Raw genomic sequence first — 19,317 nt, 5'->3', positions numbered from 1 at the left:
TATTTCTCCATGACTCTGCAATCAGGTGCAATTTCTGCCACCCTATTGTAGACCCACCCTTTAAAGAAAACCCTTTGAAAGAAGTGTTAGGATGGGAGAGCGAGCAGTGGTGTCGATGGATAATCTTCACTCTTCTCGAGTTTGTTCTGAAGCAAGTACAGCAATCCAAATTTTGGCACTTTAAACAGTTCTTGGTAACAAATTATTTTTAACACAACTGTATGCTCATGGCAACCTGGGTTAAGAACCAGCATATTGGAGCATTTGAAACTATTTTGTGAGTTACTCTGGCAGTTCTTTATACTTATTTCAGAGACATATGATTTGTGTTTGTGCTTATATAGATGTTATATATATGTGACGTATATGAAGATATGTAAAGTAATAATTCATACTGTGGGTTTTAGTGAAAACAAGAAACACTAGAATTCATGATTCTCAAGATTAATTTTAATATAGGTGTTTTTGCATGTGGTTTTTTAAAAAACAGCTTTACTGAGATAAAATTTACATGCTATACAATTATCCACTATATGTGATTTTGAGAAACAAAAAATAACCAAGTAATGATTAACTTAAAATTGGCATTCATGGAAGCAATAGTCCAGTTGGAATAATAGATTAACCTAATTTCAACCATTAGGGAACAATTCATCTCCTTAAAGCTTTCTTTTATGTGAAATAATAATGACCTACATTATTTACAGTGCTCTTTGTTCAAGGCATTGTTCTAATACTTCATCGTGCTCATGTGTTTATTCCACACAGGAACTCCAGAAGGAGATATTTTTATTATCCCACTAAGCAAATACGGAAATAGAAGTACAGAAAATTTCATTAATTTCCCCAAGTTCTCATAACATAGCTGAAGTTGGGGATTGATCCCTGCTGGCCACTTGACATTAGAGTCCCAGATTGCTAGCCATTATGCTATGTGACATTATAAAGAAAATGAATTTCAGGATTTTCTTAACTCCTATCCCAAATTATGCTTGTACTCACTTTAAATTTACTCCCATGTTTGGGCAGAAGGAGGTGCTCTCTAATCAAGAAGAGCAGGTTGAGGGTTGGTAAGAACTCAGAGCTTAATTATCTCCCTGTCTCTACCCGTCTCTGCCCCAGTCACTGACTGTCCTGGTAGACCAAAGAGAGAGGTTGTGCTGCACTAAATGCCACTGGAGAGAGCCTGTAGCTCTTTGATTCTGTGATTTCACTTTTTGTTACAGTTTGTGTTGACCTACGGTGATAAGGTTTCAATTATAAATGGATATGGAGATTCTCTTCACAAAAAAGAACACATGGGTGCTGTATCATTTCTCCAGTACAGTGCACTATAAAAGCTATCTAATGGCTCTGATATTTAAGGAGAAATCACAAATCCTTCATTTTTTAAAGAGATTAATAAATAATATGCGGTTAGATTTAATTGACTTCTGGTGACTTCTTTTAATTTTATTTCAGTAGAATTGCAATGGCATTGGGGGGAACATGTGGCTGTTTTTTATTCTTTCTTCTTCCCCCTGAGGTTTTTTTTTGTGCTAATGTCATTTTTTCCCCCTTTTGTCTTAGATGCTGTCATTTTTTCAGGGAATGTTTACTTTCTATCATCAGGGCCATGAACTTGCCAAAGACTTCAATCACTACAAAATGGAACTACAGATCAACATTCAGAATGTAAGGAAATGAAAGCTTTCTGGTATAAAGGATGTTTGAGATGTGTATTTTTGATTTGGTATATGAAAAACCTTAAACTAAGACCAGACTGAGCTGTTGGTGCTGAGAAACTGAGGCTACGTTGCCACCTTCTGGTCATTTCTCAGCATAACAAACTGTTTTTCATGGAGGTGAGGCTCGGGGAATTGTGCCACCTGGCGGTTCTTTTTTTTTTTTTTTTTTAAATTAATGAATTTGTTTTATGAATTTATTTTTCTTGCCTTTCAGAAAAGTCACTAGGTATGTTTTTTAAATCAGGAGTCACATAAATTATGTATTTTTTTCTAGTTTTATTGAGATTTAATTGACACACAGTACTATTATAAGTTTCAATTGTACAGCATACTGGCTTGACATATATGTTTTTTAACGTTTATTTATTTTTGAGACAGAGAGAGACACAGCATGAATGGGGGAGGGGCAGAGAGAGAGGGAGACACAGAATTGGAAGCAGGCTCCAGGCTCTGAGCCATCAGCCCAGAGCCCGACGCGGGGCTCGAACTCATGGACCGCGAGATCGTGACCTGAGCTGAAGTCGGACGCTTAACCGACTGAGCCACCCAGGCGCCCCTTGACATTCATATTGAAAGACAATTACCATGAAGAGTTTAGCTAACGTCTGTCACTTCATGTAGTCACAGAAAAATGTTGTTTCACGTGATGAGAACTTAGGATCCACTCTCTTAGTAACTTTTTTTTTTGGAATATTTTTTTTTTTTTATTTTTGAGACAGAGCATGAGCAGGGAAGGGGCAGAGAGAGAGGGAGACACAGAATCCGAAGCAGGCTCCAGGCTCTGAGCTGTCAGCACAGAGCCCGATGCGGGGCTCAAACTCACGGACCGAGATCATGACCTGGGCTGAAGTCGCACGCTTAACTGACTGAGCCACCCAGGTGCCCCTCTCTTAGTAACTTTTAAGTATGTCCTACAGTAGTGTTAACTGTCACCATATTGCACTTTGTGGGATAGTTGTAAGGATAAGTTTTGTTATGTAACTTTCAGTGTTCCATGTAGGGAACAGACAAAAGAGCACTCCACGTTAGATGTAAGGCATTTTAGTTCTAATGATCTCAGTTTCTTCTGTGTATCTTACTTGATTTTTGGTTGCTGGTTCAAGAGGAATTTCTTTCCTGTGTTTATGCATATTCACTAATGTATTGAGTTCACAGTTGCAGTTGGTCCGTATTATTTTCCTGGAAAACGTATGCTTTCAAAGAGGTCTTGGATAAAGAGATTTAGGAGAGCTTTATTAATTTATTAAATTATTACAACATATGTGATTTTGATCAGAAGGTGGTGGGTGTTTTTTCTCTTAACACTTGAGTTGACTTTGGGAAGTGTCCTCATTGGAATGCTATTCAGATTATGTTTAGTATAATTTTAGACCTTGATGAAAAAAAAGCGAGTGAGTTTTGGAATACATGCATATGAGCGCATACTGAAAGACACACGAAAGATGGGACTCTCTGTGCTGTTGTTGCCTGACTTTCAGTTTGATATCTTGAGACTGAGGAGGAATGATTTTTGTATAGATTTTGTTTCCAAGTTTTTGTTTTTCATAGTTCCCTACATTTGGAAATGTAGATAATGAAGTTTCTTTTTCTTTTTTTTTTTTTTTTGGTAAATCATGTGTCAATTTGTATTTGTAGATTGTTTGGATATTGAGCTGGGTTAAATAAAAGAGTACAACCCTCCCCCCCCCCCCCCCCACTATCAGTGATTATAATGTAACAGAATTTAAAAATATATCAAAATGCATATGTATAGATACTTCTAATTTTATTTGTGTGATAAAGCAACATTTTTTTTATTTTGAGAGAGAAAAAGAGAGTGTGTGAGCGAGCGAGCAGGGGAGGGGCAGAGAAAGAGGGAGAGAGAGAATCCCAAGCCGTCTGTTAGCACAGAGCCCAATGTGGGGCTTGAACTCATGAACTGTGAGATCATGATGTGAACTGAAACCGTGAACTGAAACCAAGAGTGATGCTTAACTGACTATGCCACCCAAGTGCCTCGATTAGTTCTGATTTTATTTTAGTTTTTTATTTATTTACTTTGAGAGAGACAGAGACAGAGAGAGTGAGTGAGCATGAGTAGGGGAGGGGCAGAGAGAGGGAGAGAGGAGAGACAGAGAATCCCAAGCAGGCTTGTGCTGTTAGCACACAGCCCGATGTGGGGCCCGATCTCATGAACCATGAGATCATGACCTGAGCCAAGATCACGAGTCAGACCTTCAACTGACTTACAACCAGTCGCCCCTAGTTCTAACTTGAAAGTGTCTCTATAGGTAGTGGAAATAGCCTAATGTTGCTATGATTTTTCAGAATACTTTTGCAGACAGCAGAACACAGTGTTGTGAAAAGAACTCTATATAGTTAGTGTAGAAGATAAATTATATTCTTGTACCAACTGGCTATATAACTTGTGGAAATGTACTTTTTCTGTGTGGACATCATCTGTCAACTGTAGGGCTGGCCTGGGTGAGAGAACCTTCAGGCAGAACCGGATCCATAATTTGTGGGACCAATGTAAAATGGGAAGGCAGGGCCCTTATTTAAAAATGAATAATTTCAAGTCTGTGACAACAGAGCATTAAACCAAGTGTGTGACCTTCTGAGCACAAGATTCTTTGTGGTTGTGCAGACTACATGCCCATGAAGCTGGCTGTGCCTTAGTGTCTTGGGTGACAGGTGGGATAGACAAATTATCATCTCCTGTGGGCTTCACTGAAACTGTCCATGCACGGCTTGCTTGTGGATGGAAGTACTTTTGTAACAAGCCTGTATTGTAAGAGGGATCTAGTTACCTTACATACACCAAAATAATTTCGAGAGATTAAATATTTCAATGTAAATGAGCCAATACTCAGTCATGAAATATTACAAGCAAAACTTAAAAACAAACTATCACTTAAAATGGTTCACAAGGGGCCCCTGGGTGGCTCAGTGGGTTAAGCATCTGACTCTTGATCTCTGGTCAGATCATGATCTCACGGTTCCTGAGTTTGAGCCCTGCATCAGGCTCTGTGCTGACAGCTTGGAGCTTGCTTGGAGATTCTCTCTTTTCCTCTCTCTCTCTGCCCCTCCCCTGCATGTTCACTCTCTCTCTCTCAAAATAAACAAACATTAAAAAATATTTAAAAAAAGGTTCACAAAATAACTTGGTTAAATATATTCAGAAGTTAACTTACACACTTGAGAACAGCTTTCCCATAGAGAAGTGGGCAAAGAACAGTTGACTGGAAAATTTTTCTGTATCCTCTGGAGTTTAAGGATTGTCATCAGTATTGCCCTGATACTGCTTCTCTAAATATTTTATCTCTTTATTTTGTTGTGTTTCTGAGTCTGCTCCTGCAACTCTTTCAAGTAGAGCCTCTTCTTTGTGCCTCACTGGCAATTTTGAGAACACCTGACCAAGGTGTCTTTGCTGTTCATTTTTGCTTTAAGCTAATTCTTTTCCCTTCAGAAATACCTGCACGTTTGAAACACATGGCACTTGTTCTGTGCTACCTGCTGAACATTTTTACTGTATTGCTGTAATTTGCTCATTTCTTGTCCATTTCTCTCATTCCCTCATGATAGCAGCTTTTAGTGTAAAAAAGGGAAAACGCTGGCTATATAAAACTACAAATTACAAAAAGGCATATTATTTTTATGCTCTGTATATTTGTGTATTCAAGGACATATACCCAAATATTAAAACCAAATCATAGTGTCGATTATCTCTGCACTATAATGCCATGGATGATTTTGGTTGGTAAGTATTTTACTATAGTAAAAAAATCGCAAAATCATTTTATAATCAGAAAAAAGGTAAATGTTATCTAAAAATGAAAACAAGCTACTTTTCGTCTATCTGATTTCACCTTTTCTATTGTAAAAATGATCATACCTCTTTTATTTTTTATTATTTTGGAAGCAACTTATTCCTCATCCACTTTCCATAATCCAGAGTAATACATGGAAAGGAAAACAGAGCAAGATGGCTTTTAGAAGATAGATTTTCTATTTCTAGGAAAATAGATTTCTATATCTGGAAAAATATAAATTGGATCAAAATTGAAGGGTATTTTAAAAAACTGAATTTAAACTTTTGTTATCTTTATCCCCAGAAGAATGTGGGGAAAGAGAGACTAGAATAGAATTCTTCCTAGAAGGAAATTTAATGTGAGAAATCTTAGGATTCATGGAGAATCCCCAGAAAATACTAAGAATAGTTAAGAAGATTTTAAGAATATGCCCAAATATTTTTGTTACAGTGTTGTGAGAAAAATAGAGCACTAAAATAATAAACTATGTTTTTTTCAAAAAGAGATTGGAAGTGATTGTGTAAAAAATACAAATGTGGTTATTTGTGAGAAATAGGTTTATAGTTCCTTTTAATTGCTTTTGAACCTTTTCTTTTTGTAGTTTGTGCCCTTCCCTCTTTGTTTTAAAATCTTGTGGATTAGTTTTTGTATTCTGAAAAAAAAATTAAAAATACAGTTTCTCTTCCAATAAGATTTAAAACAATAAATTGTCAGTTTGATAGTGAAGATTTCCTTTTATCCTCTGTTAGATGAGAATAATTGTGACTCTTGGGTGACTTACTTGTAACAGTAGTAGTCGTAGTAGTAATGGCAGCTAAATTAATTTTGTTACCAAGTGCCAGGTATTACCTGTGTGCTTTATTTGGATTATACACATTTAGTCTTTGTCAAAGTCCTATGATGTAGATTTTTTTTTTTTTATTCCTATTTTACAGATGAGGACAATGAGGATAATAACTTCCTGATATCATATCTTAAGGTCAGGGCTGACACTGGAACTTGGGCAGAATCACTCTAGGGGGTCATGGTGGTTAGTTTCAGCTTCTGTACTCGGATACACGTGGGTCACTCATGGTATTTCTGGGGTCAGTAAATAACAGGAACTGGGAAACATCTTGATATGGCCATTTGCTTGCCTACACCGTAGCAACTTGTGGGTAACATGGGAGTCCCTTTAATTATAAGAACCTAGATTTAGGCCCTGATGTTGCACCTCAACTCACCCCTACCTCGCACCTGTTCTAACCTGTGTTCCCCTCACCCCCATGGAAGTTGTCTTATATGGGATTTAGACTCGATCACCTATTCACTTGGGGTCTGTTGCATAACATTCCTTCTTCTGCCATCTCACATGAGGGGCGATATGAGAATTACAGTGAGGGTGTGTGTGTGTGTAGGTAGGAACTTACCCCTTTATGTTATGTTCTTTTGCAAAGTTACTAAAGCAGGGCTTCATGGGGTCCACCCTGATGTTTTACAACTACTTCATGAAAGCTTCTTCATAATTTTTATTTTATTTTAAAGAGACAGAGAATATGCAAGCCAGAGGGGCAGAGGGAAAGAGAGAGAGATAATCTTTTTTAAAAAAATTTATTTACTTGAGAGAGAGAGAGAGCATGCTGGAGGGGCAGAGAAGGAGGGAGAGAAAATTCCAAGCAGGCTCTTCACTGGTAGTGCAGAGCCTGACTTGGGGCTCAGACTCACGATCCATTAGATCCTGACCTGAGCTGAAATCAAGAGTTGGCTGCTTAACCCACTGAACCACCCAGGCACCGAGAGAGAGAGACAGAGAGAAAGAAGAGAAAGAAAGAGGCTCCATGCTCAGTGTGGAGCCTGATGTGGGACTCAGTCCCACAACCCTGGGATCATGACCTGAGCTGAAACCAAGAGTCAGATAACTAACTGAGCCATCCAGGTGCCCCTTCATATTTTTAGTTCTGCCTTGCCTTCTTTTCTTCTCTGAGTGAGGTCATGGGGCTAAGATGGGAAAACTTAAAATGGCTATCAGTAGTTGGAGTCAGCCTTTGCCTCTGCTTTGAAAGCTTTATTTCTGGGTATAACACTGTGAAAAGCTCCTTCTCCCCTTAATATGGGACTGAACCTGTGCTAATCTTGACTCACCGGTTTTCCAGACATACTCAGATGGGTCTGAATTCCAGCTTAGTCCCCAAATTGTTCTCCCAAATAGGTGATATAATAAAGTGTTTAATTTAGAAGACTTTAAGACTGGTTTATTTAGAAATTTATTTAGCAAAGCATGCAAGGAAAGGAAATAATACAGTGGTATATTGCTGACAATGGATAGCACTAGCCTAACTTAGAGGTTATTTTGAGGATTAAAACACCAAAAGTAGGGCGTCTGGGTGGCTCAGTCGGTTAAGTGTCTGACTCTTAGATTAGCTCAGGTCATGATCTTGCAGTTGTGAGATTGAGTTCTGCATCTGGCTCCACACTGACAGCGTGGAGCCTGCTTAGCATTCTCTCTTTTCCTCTCTCTCTTGCCCTCCCTCCCTCTCTCTCTCTCTCTCAAATAATAAATAAACTTAAAGAAAGTAAATAAAACACCAAAAAGTGCTTTCAGTAGTGCCAGTCACAGTGTAAACACTGTCATCGTCACTTACTGTAGAATTTACAGCCTAACGTTATTATTTGATGATATCTTTTAATAGACACCAGAATTTAGAATTGGAGATTACTGGGTTCTAGCCATTCTATTATTTATGTTCAAAGTTTTAAAAAATACAATTTTAACTACCATTCATAATTTACTTAAAATGGTAAAATCCTTTCCCTCCCTTTGCAGTGCACAGTCATAAGCATCTGAGGGAGTAGGACGATGAGGGCAGGGAGTACTCCATGGAGAGCCCTGCAGCAGGGAAAGTCGGGGTGATGGTATAGTGGGAGGGGGGAGGGTGTAGAGGCAGCCTGAAAAAGAGGTGGCTGGAGTAGAGATTGGTTGCATTGAGCAAATGTATTAATTGAGCAAATAAGTAAATAGATTAAGAGTAATGGGAACTAGATTTCTCACTATCTGAAAAGAAATATACAAAATTGGGAAGGGATAGGCTAGAAAGAGACTGGAAGTATTGGATTGGAATTAAATTTACCGGTATGAACATGTGGGTTTTTCCAATATAGAGACATATAGAAATGACAGGTGTATGTGTGTAAAAACATGTATGTATGTGTACATACACACACACACACACACACACACACACACACACACACATCCGTATAGTTTTTCTATCTGCCAAGAAGACCCAGAAGCAGTGACAACCTCTTAGCTGTGAGCACACTGTGTTCAGATTTTGGTTTCTAAATACTACACTCCAGTGAAAGGAATAACAGCTTCTTTGGGGGATATGACTGATTTTAGGACTGGGACAGAGAAAAGTATAAGATGGACCCAGGACTCCTTTGTGAACCAGAAAGTAGGGGATCACTCAAGAAGACATACCAAAAGGTACAGGGGTCAGGTAGAAGGGGCCTCTGCTGGTCAAATGTAGGAAATTTGGGCATTAATATAATTAATGAGAGTATTGGATACAAGTCATGACATAAATAGGAATATACGTATGTGCATGTGTGTGTCCTTGCTGGCATCTGTGCATACATGGCATGCACATGTCTATATATGTGTGTATCTATGTACAGGCATACCTTGTTCTATTGTGCTTTGCCTTTTGGAGCTTCACAGATACTGCATTTGTTACAAATTGAAGGTTTGTGGCAACCTATGTCCCCCAAGTCTACTGGTGCTATTTTTACAATAGCAGTTGCTTACTTGGTGTCTCTGTCTCAGGTTTTGGAAATTCTTGTGATATTTGATACTTTTTCATTATCATTACATTTGTGATGCTGATCTGTGATCAGTGGTCTTTGATGTCACTGTCATAATTGTTTTGGGGTGCTACAGATTGTGCCTGTATATGATAGCGAACTTGAATGTTGTGTGTTCTGACTGCTCCACTGACCGACTGTCCTGCACCCCCATCTTTCTCCCTCGTCTCAGGCCTCCCTATTTCCTAAGACACAGCAATATTGAGATTGGGTCAGTGAATAACCCTATAATAGCTTCTAAGTGTTCAAGTGAAGGGAAGAATCACACATTAAAGCAAAAGCTAGAAATGTTTAAGTTTAGTGAGGAAGACATGTCAAAAGCCCACAGGGGCTGAAAACTATGCCTCTTGTGCCAAACAGCCAAGTTGTGAGCGCAAAGGAAGCTTTCTTGAAGAAAATTAAAGGTGCTGCTCCACTGAACACATGAATAATATGAAAGTGAAACAGTCTTGGGGTGCCTGGGTGGCTCAGTTGGTTAAGCATCTGACTGGATCTCAGCTCAGGTCTTGATCTCAGGGTCATGAGTTCAGGCCCTGCTGTCAGCTCTGTGCTGGGTGTGAAGCCTATTGAGGAAAAAAAAAAGGTGAAACAGTCTTAATGCTGATACAGAGGAAATTTCAGTGGTTTGGACAGGAGCTCAAACTGGCTACAACATTCCCTTAAGCCAAAGACTAATCTAGAGCAAGGCCCTAACTCTCTTCAATTCCATGAAGCGTGAGAGAAGTGAAAAAGCTGCAGAAGAAAAGTCAGAAGCTAGCAGAAGTCGGTTTGCGAAGTTTATGGGAAGAAGCTGCTTCTATAAGAGAAAAGTGCAACATGAAGTAGCAAGTGCTGCTGGAGAAGCTGCAGCAAGCTATCCAGAAGGTCCAGCTGAGATAATTCATGAAGGTGGCCTCATGATACAGCAGATTTTCAACGCAGATGATGCCTGGCTTCAAAGGACAGGCTGACTCTCTTGTTAGAGGCTAATATAGCTGGTGACTAAGTTGAAGCCAGTGCTCATTGACCATTCTGAAAATCCTAGGGCCCTTAAGAATTAGGCTAATTCTAGTCTTACCTGTGCTCTGTAAACGGAACAACAAAGCCAGATGCAGCACATTTATTTACAGCATAATTTACTGAGTGTTTTAAGTCCTCTGTTGAGACCTAGATGCCATTAAGAACATTTGTGATTCATGGGAAGAGGTCAAAATACCAATATAAGCAGGAGTTTGGAAGAAGCTGATTTCAACTCTTATGGATGACTTTGAGGGGTTCAGGACTTCAATGGAGGAAGTAACTGCGGATGTGGCAGAAATAGTGAGAGAACTAGAATTAGAAGTAGATACAGCCTGAAGGTGGGATTGAATTGCTTCAGTCTCATGATAAAACTTTAACAGAGAAGTTGCTTTTTATGTATGAGTAAAGAAAATGGTTTCTTGATATGGAATCTATCCTGGTGAAGCTGCTATGAAGATTTGCTAAAATGACAACAAAGAAGTTAGAATATTCCATAACTTTAGCTGATAAAGCAGCAGCAGGGTTTGAGAGCATTGAGTCCAATTTTGAAAGAAGCACTGTCGTGGGTGAAATGGTACCAAACAGCACTGCATGCTGCAGGGAGATTTTTCATGAAAGGAAGAGTCATTTGATGTGGCATATATCGTTGTTGTCTTACTTCAAGAAATTGCCACAGTCACCCCAACCTTCAGCAACCACCATCCTCATCAGTCAGCAGGCGTCAACATCAAAGCAAGACCCTCCACCAGCAAAATGATTGACTCACTGAAAGCTCAGAAGATGGTTAGCATCTTCTTTTAGCAATAAAGTGGTTTTTATTTAAAATATGTACATTTTAAAGACATAATTCTATTGCACACTTAATAGACTACAGCATAGTGTAAACAGAACTTTTGTATACACCAGGAAACCTAAAAATTCATGTGACTTGCTTTATTGCTACATTTGCTTTATTGCGGTGGCCTGGAACCAAACCCCCAATATCTCAGAGGTATTTATGTGTATAAATATTCTACACACAGATGTACCTTCAGAAAGAAGTGAGCGTTGGGAGTTGTCACTAAGCAAAGTGACAAAGGAGGCAAATAAATAAAATCAGGGTAAGATGAGTATTAAAATGGGGACAAGAAATCCTGGAGGCTTGAGAAACAGGAAGGGAAGAGAGAACTGGCATTAACAAATGAGTTCCACCCTCCCTGCAATCCTGCGTTTTGTTCTAGCACATAAAGTTTATTTTTTTAACTCTCAGCTTGTTTTTTTAAAATAAGCTTCTGAAGATAAGTTTTCCCCTTTGCAGTCTGCATTTATCAGACTCCTCTTCTCCTAAAGAATGTGTACCATTCTACCATTTTTCTATTCTAGGACCGTCGGTAACCTCTTTCCTTGTAGGGAGGAGAGGGGAGGAATTTCAATAAAATTTTTTTATCTCCGCTTGTCCACAGTTTCACATCAGCAGTTTTTTGGTGTTAATACAATTATTTTAGAGTGTGGATGAAAGAAATGTCCAGAAACTTGGTGGTGCTGACTCATCATGCTTGCCTTGGTAATTTTGTCACTTCACCTTGCATATACGTTTTCAGGGTAGCCGTTTGACAGAGATATTGGCATGCTGAGTCTCCTGGGTTTCAGAAATGTGATTTGTCTCTTCAGATAGCAAAGACATTATTTGTACATGAAATTCCACCCCCCCCCCCCTTCCTTTATCTGAGAAGAAATATCATTTCAACTGCAATTGCCATGACCTGGAGAAGATGACCTCATATTTATTAGTTTGCAGAGCAGAATTAAGTTTTTCAGATTCTGAGTACTTAATATTGCTGGTATAAATAACAAAGAGTCAGGTTGATTGTGCAAAGGAAAGACTTCCAATATATTTTATGACCTATTTTTTTTAAATCTAAGATTTAGTAATATTGTGAGACATGGAGGTAGGAATCCTTACGTTGAATAACACAATTATTCTTGGTGTTAGAAAGCTTCGAAAGTAATCCCTACTTGGCTTATTAGACTCCTATTAGCTATTTTACCAGTAATGTTTTTCTTTGAATGACAATCTTAAAGAGACACACTGGAAAGGATGGGTATACCTTGAGAAGTTTATAGAAAAATCCTACAAATTTAATTATAGTTATCCAGAGGCTTAAAAATGTACATCCAAAACACATGAAAACTGAAAGCATATGTGTATATATATATTTTATCTATTTCAGACGCGGAATCGTTTTGAAGGAACAAGGTCAGAAGTGGAAGAACTTATGAACAAAATCAGACAGAATCCCAAGGACCACAAACGAGCAAGTCAGTTCACAGCAGAAGGCTACCTGTATGTACAGGAAAAAAGTAAGAGGACCCCGAGCAATGATGAATGACTGATGAAAAATTATTTTAAAACTCTTACTGTAATTACTCGATTTTTGGAATAATTATTCCTACCACTTCCTCTGCCCCCTCCTGTCCTAGAAGGTATATTTTATATTTGGGGGGAAAGCACATTTCTGCTCTGGGGAGGGGACCCTGAAATGAAGAACTCAAGATGCACCCTGTTTTCTAGCTGCACCCCCAAATTCTGTACCATACTTTGCTAACGCTTGTGAGGATGCCGGAACATGGTGTAAGGCTGAAAGCAAGGCGTGGTATTATCTTTTTCCTCCTTTCCCTTCACCCCCGTCCTTCTCACCTACGCATACACATAGGCACATTCATATACATATGCACACCCTCCTCCTCCCACAACTCCTTTTCCATGTTAAAGTCAAGAGGGACATATTCTTCCTATTCCTTCACGTCATTGCTTTCCACACCAATCTGAGATCATTTGTTCTTGCTAAAATTATCAGGGTGATTGCAGATGGCTATACAAAATATTCCTAGGTGGCATCCTAACTTATCTCACTGCATTTTTAGTATTGTTGCTCTCAGTGAATATGCAGTGCATAGAGTGTCCTTATTTTGAAAATTAAGGCACCTAAAAATTCTTTAAAACTTTTGACAGTTTGGTCTTATTTTAACTGTTCAGCTCTTAAACTTTACTTCTTCAACTGTAGAACCCAAGTACTATGTGGTAGAAAGGAGGAGAATGTGAAAAGGTTTCTGTATTTGCTCTCTTCCTGCCTCCCCACCCTTGACCGCCGTCAGAGTACTTAACAATTTTCACTGAGCATGGCTGATTTACAGGACTTTCAAACTGACCACTGTAGTAGGAGGGCATACTCGTGGGCTAGCTATGGGATATCTGTGCTTCAAGTTGAAGCTAATGCATATGTAGTCGGCAGAGTGGTTGTTCTTTTTCTCTCTGTCCTTATGTAATCTGGACCTCCATACTCTTCACGTCTCATGAAGAGGAGTTACATGGCGAGCAGAACTCTATTTTTCTGACACTTCAGCTTTTTAATCTGTTTGTTCAATGAATTTGAAAGGACTAAATTAACATGTAGGGTAGAGACAGAAGGATAGAATTTTTGTATTATATGCCCAAGTGAAAATCACAGGAAACTTTAATTTTTAGATTTGTAACTGTTGCTCAGCTTAACTGGCTTTGAGAGGAATTGGGCTGAAACTAGTTGGAAAAACAGAATGAAAACAACAGTGGCAAAATTCTCTTGTTAACTGTGTGCCAGGCACTGTGCTAAGCTTGTTATACACCTCACTTAGTCCACTAAAAAACCCTATGAAGTGTATGGGGCTATTATTGCCCCATTTACCATTGACAGAATGAAAATACCATTGAGAAAATAGAGAGGTAAATAATGTTCTTTAGATCATACAAGTCTGAATGCTGGTGTTGTCTGTCTGTGTTGTGCTCTCTAGTATATTATCTGGACCATGGACGGTGTGAAAAGCCTATATACTTGGGTCAGATGGGAGTCAGGAAAGGATGCTGGCTTAATTAGTGGGGAGACCTTGTTATGTGGGGCCAGAGACTCGGATTTGAGGTTAGGCTTTGTCATTTCTTGGGCATTTGGTCTAAGCTTAAATTTTTTTTTTTTTTAATTAAAAAGATAATACGCCATTCTCCCTCAACATTTTTTTCTTAGGAATGAAATACCTGCACAATATGTTTTGAACCATAGAATAGGATACCAAGCTAGCTATTCCTAACACACACACACACACACACACACACGCACGCACACACACACACACACACACACACACACACACCCCAGTGGTTCCTGAATTGTGGTTTTTGCACTCATGATGGTCTGAGGTGGGATTACTGTGGTCTGGTAACCCCTTTCAACCCTCTACTGTCCCCAAGACAATGTGGTCAGTTTTTCCTAAAGCTTGGTGGATTCCTTTTGAATGAGTCCCTTTTTCCCTCCTAAGCTTGTCCTTCTTGATTTTTAGATGTAGAAAGTTTACTTGTTTGTAGACGAAATTATGGTGACAAAACAAGTTACTTGCTTTTTATTTTTTTAATATAATTTATTGTCATGTTGGTTTCCATATAGCACCCAGTGCTCATCCCAACAAGTGCCCTCCTCAGTGCCCATCACCCACTTTCCCCTCTCCCCCACCCCCTATCAACCCTCAGTTTTCTGTATTTAAGAGTCTCTTATGGTTTGCTTCCCTCCCTCTCTGTTTGTAACTTTTTCCCCCTTCCCCTTACTTTTTTAAAGTTTATTTATTTTGACAGAGAGAGAGAGAGAGAATGATCGCATGCATGTGAGTGAGCACGAGAGCAAGGGAGGAGCAGAGAGAGAGAGGAAGAGAGAGAATCCCCAGCAGGCTCCGTACTGAGCCTGATGTGGGGCTCAATGAGTTCATGACCTGAGCCAAAATCAAGAGTCAGATGCTTAACTGACTGAGCCACCCAAGAGCCCTGTTACTTGCTTTTTTTTTTTTTTTTTTAAATGTCTTTACTTGGTAAAAGACAAAATGGTCAACCTCTGGGTGACCTAACTTGTGTTATAATTGTACTTTTATTGGCATGTGAAACTCAAGATTGCTAGGTACTCCTTATGTAGACCACTGTCTTCTAAGAGCTCTGATGGTGATAATATCAACTCTACAAGAGGTAAAGAGTGGTTCTGAGAATGTTCTGGTCAGATGTAGATAGCACCTCTCCATTCTTCATTTTTCATTTTAAAGCTTACCTTTACAAAGCATCATTAGTAAGGGCAGCTACCTACCAGGGTGCTAGAGTGGACTCAGAACTCCTGAGATGCTAGATTCTGTGATTGTATCATATTGAGAGGCCAGAACCAAATCCAGAACTATCACATACATTGAATGGAATCGTTGAAACCCTTGTGAACTCTTAATACCTAGAAATAAACAAAAAGTATAGTTCACAATTAAGACATTTTTAGGTGTGAGATAACGGTGTGGCAAACTGAGAAGTATGTCTGACTCATTGCTCTGTTGCTAAAAAGTATTGCATTTTCTCTCAAATGATCTCTCTCAGGCTTATTTTCCCTACTTTTTTTTTTTTTTTTTTTAAATTGGAATCCACATCGTTGCTGGTTTGTTTCCTTGAGCTGTGTTAGTTGCTGCTTATTTTTTTTTTTCCTCTATAGTAATGCGTTTGGCACTCTGTGTATCTGCTTATTTATGAGGAAAAATTTAAAGATCTATTTCTTATTGAAGGGCCTGCTCCATTCGGTTCCAGTTGGGTCAAACACTACTGCATGTATCGGAAAGCAGCCAAGAAGTTTAACATAATCCCATTTGAGCACAGATCTGGGGGAAAGCTTGTAAGTATTTGATTATATATTTTTGTATTCTGTGTGACAGATAGTTTTTTGAGGCTGACATTTTAATGGTGTATATATTCATTAATGGTAAATATACTGTATCTTGTTTTTAGGATTCAGATCTTTGTTTTCTTTTGTTCCTAAATGAAATAGGCCAATAAATAACAGCCCTTGTGGTTTTTGAATTGTATGTGTGGGTTTTTATGGTCAGGACTAGAATCCTTTTATGTCCAGTATTATTAGAGGATGTAGTGAACACCTCCGAGAAGCTTTCACGACTCAGTGTTCTGTCAGGTCAGTGTTCACACAGATCGGATGTGCGCACATGTATTCACAGCCTGAAAACATTATACAGTAGGTAATCTATAATGAATCATATTGTTTTCCATTTAGATGTACAAAGTTCTCACTTAGGCAGTTCCCATTTATTTCCCACAGAAATAAGTAGCAAAACAACACGTGATAGCAAGAAAACCTTAGGAGTTTGCTGTGTAAAAATGATGATCATTATTTGGGTTTTAAATAGAAACTGCAACTCATAGCAATAATCTATAGTGTGGAGACAAAGCTCTTCCACCAGTATTGAATGTAATTGGTAACACGTTAAAAAAAAAAAAAAGGTGAACTCATTGCTTACTGGGTGGATGGGTATGATTTTGCTTTGGTGAATACAGAATTAACCCAGGTTCACTTCTATTTACGTATACTTTGCATCTTCCTGAAAAATGTTTAAAGCAGCTTATAATATAAACATAGTTATGTAATAAACATGGAAAATGAGGGCCGTGGAGAAGAGGAGGAAGTCAGGATATCACTTTTTTTTTTTTTCTAATGTTTATTTATTTTTGAGAGAGCGAGAGTGCATGCTTGCAAACAAGGGAAGGGCAGAGAGAGAGAGAGAGAGAGGATCCCAAGACTCTGAAGCAGACTCCGTGTTGTCAGTGCTGAGCCTGACACAGGATTCAGACTTACCAACCATGATATAATGACCTGAGCCAAAATCAAGAGTCAGATTTAGCTTAACTGACTAAGCTACCCAGGGACTCTGTGAGGATATCATTCTTTTTTTTTTTTTTTTTAATTTCTATTATGTTTGTTTATTTTTGAGAGAGCAAAAGAGAGAGAGAGACAGAGTGTGAGCAGAGGAGGGACAGAGAGAGAGAGGGGAGAGACACAGAATCTGAAACAGGCTCCAGGCTCTGAGTTGTCAGCACAGAGCCCGATGCTGGGCTCGAATTCATGAACTGCGAGATTATGACCTGACCTGAAGTCGGACGCTTAACCGACTTAGCCACCTAGGTGCCCCCAGGATATCACTCGAAAAAGGCTGATGGGGTTAAGATTGAGCATGAGGACAGGGCGCCTGGGTGGCTCAGTCGGTTGAGTGTCCGACTTCAGCTCAGGTCACGGTCTCACGGTTCGTGAGTTCGAGCCCCGCGTCAGGCTCTGGGCTGATGGCTCAGAGCCTGGAGCCTGCTTCCGATTCTGTGTCTCCCTCTCTCTCTGCCCCTCCCCCATTCATGCTCTGTCTCTCTCTGTCTCAAAAATAAATAAGCATTAAAAAAAAAATTAAAAAAAAAAAGATTGAGCATGAGGGTTGAGTGTTAGTCACCAGTCAGGACTAACTCAAATGCTAAGATAAGAGATGCCTTTCTGCTAAACCACCAAATAATAAAAAATACTTTTAGAATATAATGACTGTTAATATTTAAAATATTGGTATATTTGAATGTTTGTTTAGTATTATTTGGAGATTCTTGTATTTTAGAAAATGTCAGAATAGTCTAGAAGTATATACTCAGAGTTCTTAACAGTTTTTACCCAGAACCCATGTTCCTGCATTGCCTCTATCTCCCTTGGATGGTTTAGTGAGGTAAAATAGTACTGTATTAAAACAAATTAAGTAAAGATAAATTCAGGGTGATTCACTAAGGAAACAAAACCTATATTGAGTGGTCTAGCTTTTGATGATCACAGTAGCTGATCTAGGGCCCTTTGATACATTATGCTTTTTAGGTAGATTCATATGGAATTGAAGTTTTTGTAGGTCAAAAATGGTCACATATTGACTGTTTCATACAGTGTAACATAATGCGAATTAAAAACAAATTATTCTTTTAAAAAGTGCAGTAAGAGAATAACAAATATTCTAGCATTTGGAAACCATATTGTTAATCTGCCCTTTAAAATCAGTGCTCATGAGGTCTGGTTTAGTGTTACTGTAATCAGAGAAAGATCTAGAAAACCTTAAGGAAAAGAGGATGATGAAAATTAAGATTATACATATAGTTTAAACTCGTTTGAAAGAGAACAGGATAAATGGACTTAAAATCTTGAAACTTGTGCCCCCTCCGACCCCAATATAGGATTCTTCAATATGTTTATGTTTATATTGTATTTTTGAGAATGTTAAAAATGATTATTTTCAGGGGGATGGAGAAGTGTTCTTTTTGAAAGAATGTACCAAGAGGCATACTGACTCCATCGACAGAAGGTTTTGTTTTGACGTGGAAGCTGCTGACCGGTAAGTTATTAGAATCATGCCACTTAAGGAAAGAAGCCTATAAAAAATGATTTAAAGAATGGAGGTTAATTGAAACTGAGGTTTCCTTGGCCTGAAAGAATGTTATCTTGTTACATTTCCAGGCTTTGTGTTCATTTTGACCTGTTAGTCTTTGTCCCTGTGTTTAGCTGTGGAGTGATAGCTTGCTCTCGGCTGGAGTTGGAGTTCTTCTAACCAGTAATTAAAAAATTACCTTGGAGCATTTCATTGTTGACCCAGGCCTGATTGGTGGCACTGAAAGAATAATGAATGAAACTGAGGAAGTAGGTGACATAGCTGACAAGAGATAGTGGGCTGTTAATACAGAACAATATTCATTTTTGTGTGTGGGAATTTTCAGTGTGTATATTCTGTATGTGATGGAGGGTTGTAGGCAAACTATTCAAAGATTAGTTATTATTTCCCTTGTCATATGACTTTAAGTTATTATAAAAGAATCTTTGCTAGAGAGGAGGAAGTAAAAACAGAAAAAAGTTCGTCCGATAACATTACTACTTGTCTGGCATTTACTTCTGTGTCCGATTGTACTAAGGAAAATCCTGGTACTCAGAGAATGTTTCTTTCGTAACGTCTCACAGTATGGTGGTTCCTTGCCACTCCTGGTTTTGTCAACACTGGTCTTTAGCTAAGGCTGTTTCATAGTTGTATAATAAAAGTTTACAATATGAGACTTCTGTAACAAAAGTTCATTTCAGGTC

The 19,317-nt window shown here is 38.6% G+C and overlaps 1 protein-coding gene across 4 annotated transcripts in view; it reads left to right on the top strand.

Annotated features, from left to right (window-relative positions):
• ARHGAP10 (Rho GTPase activating protein 10) overlaps positions 1-19,317 on the top strand; it is a 321,716-nt gene that overhangs the window by 118,239 nt on the left and 184,160 nt on the right. For 3 of the 4 annotated variants that reach the window (XM_053901200.1, XM_053901201.1, XM_053901204.1), the window contains 4 exons: positions 1,570-1,674; positions 12,571-12,700; positions 15,950-16,056; positions 18,486-18,580. In XM_053901200.1, the coding sequence (XP_053757175.1) occupies positions 1,570-1,674; positions 12,571-12,700; positions 15,950-16,056; positions 18,486-18,580 (437 nt within the window). The remainder of the gene's footprint in view (positions 1-1,569; positions 1,675-12,570; positions 12,701-15,949; positions 16,057-18,485; positions 18,581-19,317) is intronic. The other variant, XM_053901202.1, reaches the window with a different exon arrangement.

Source organism: Panthera pardus, unplaced genomic scaffold (genome assembly GCF_024362965.1).
Source record: "Panthera pardus isolate Hobbes unplaced genomic scaffold, ASM2436296v1 HiC_scaffold_13, whole genome shotgun sequence".
Taxonomy (NCBI): Eukaryota; Metazoa; Chordata; class Mammalia; order Carnivora; family Felidae; genus Panthera; species Panthera pardus.
Note: the sequence above shows the minus strand (reverse complement) of the source record. Positions and strands in the feature narration are given on the sequence as shown.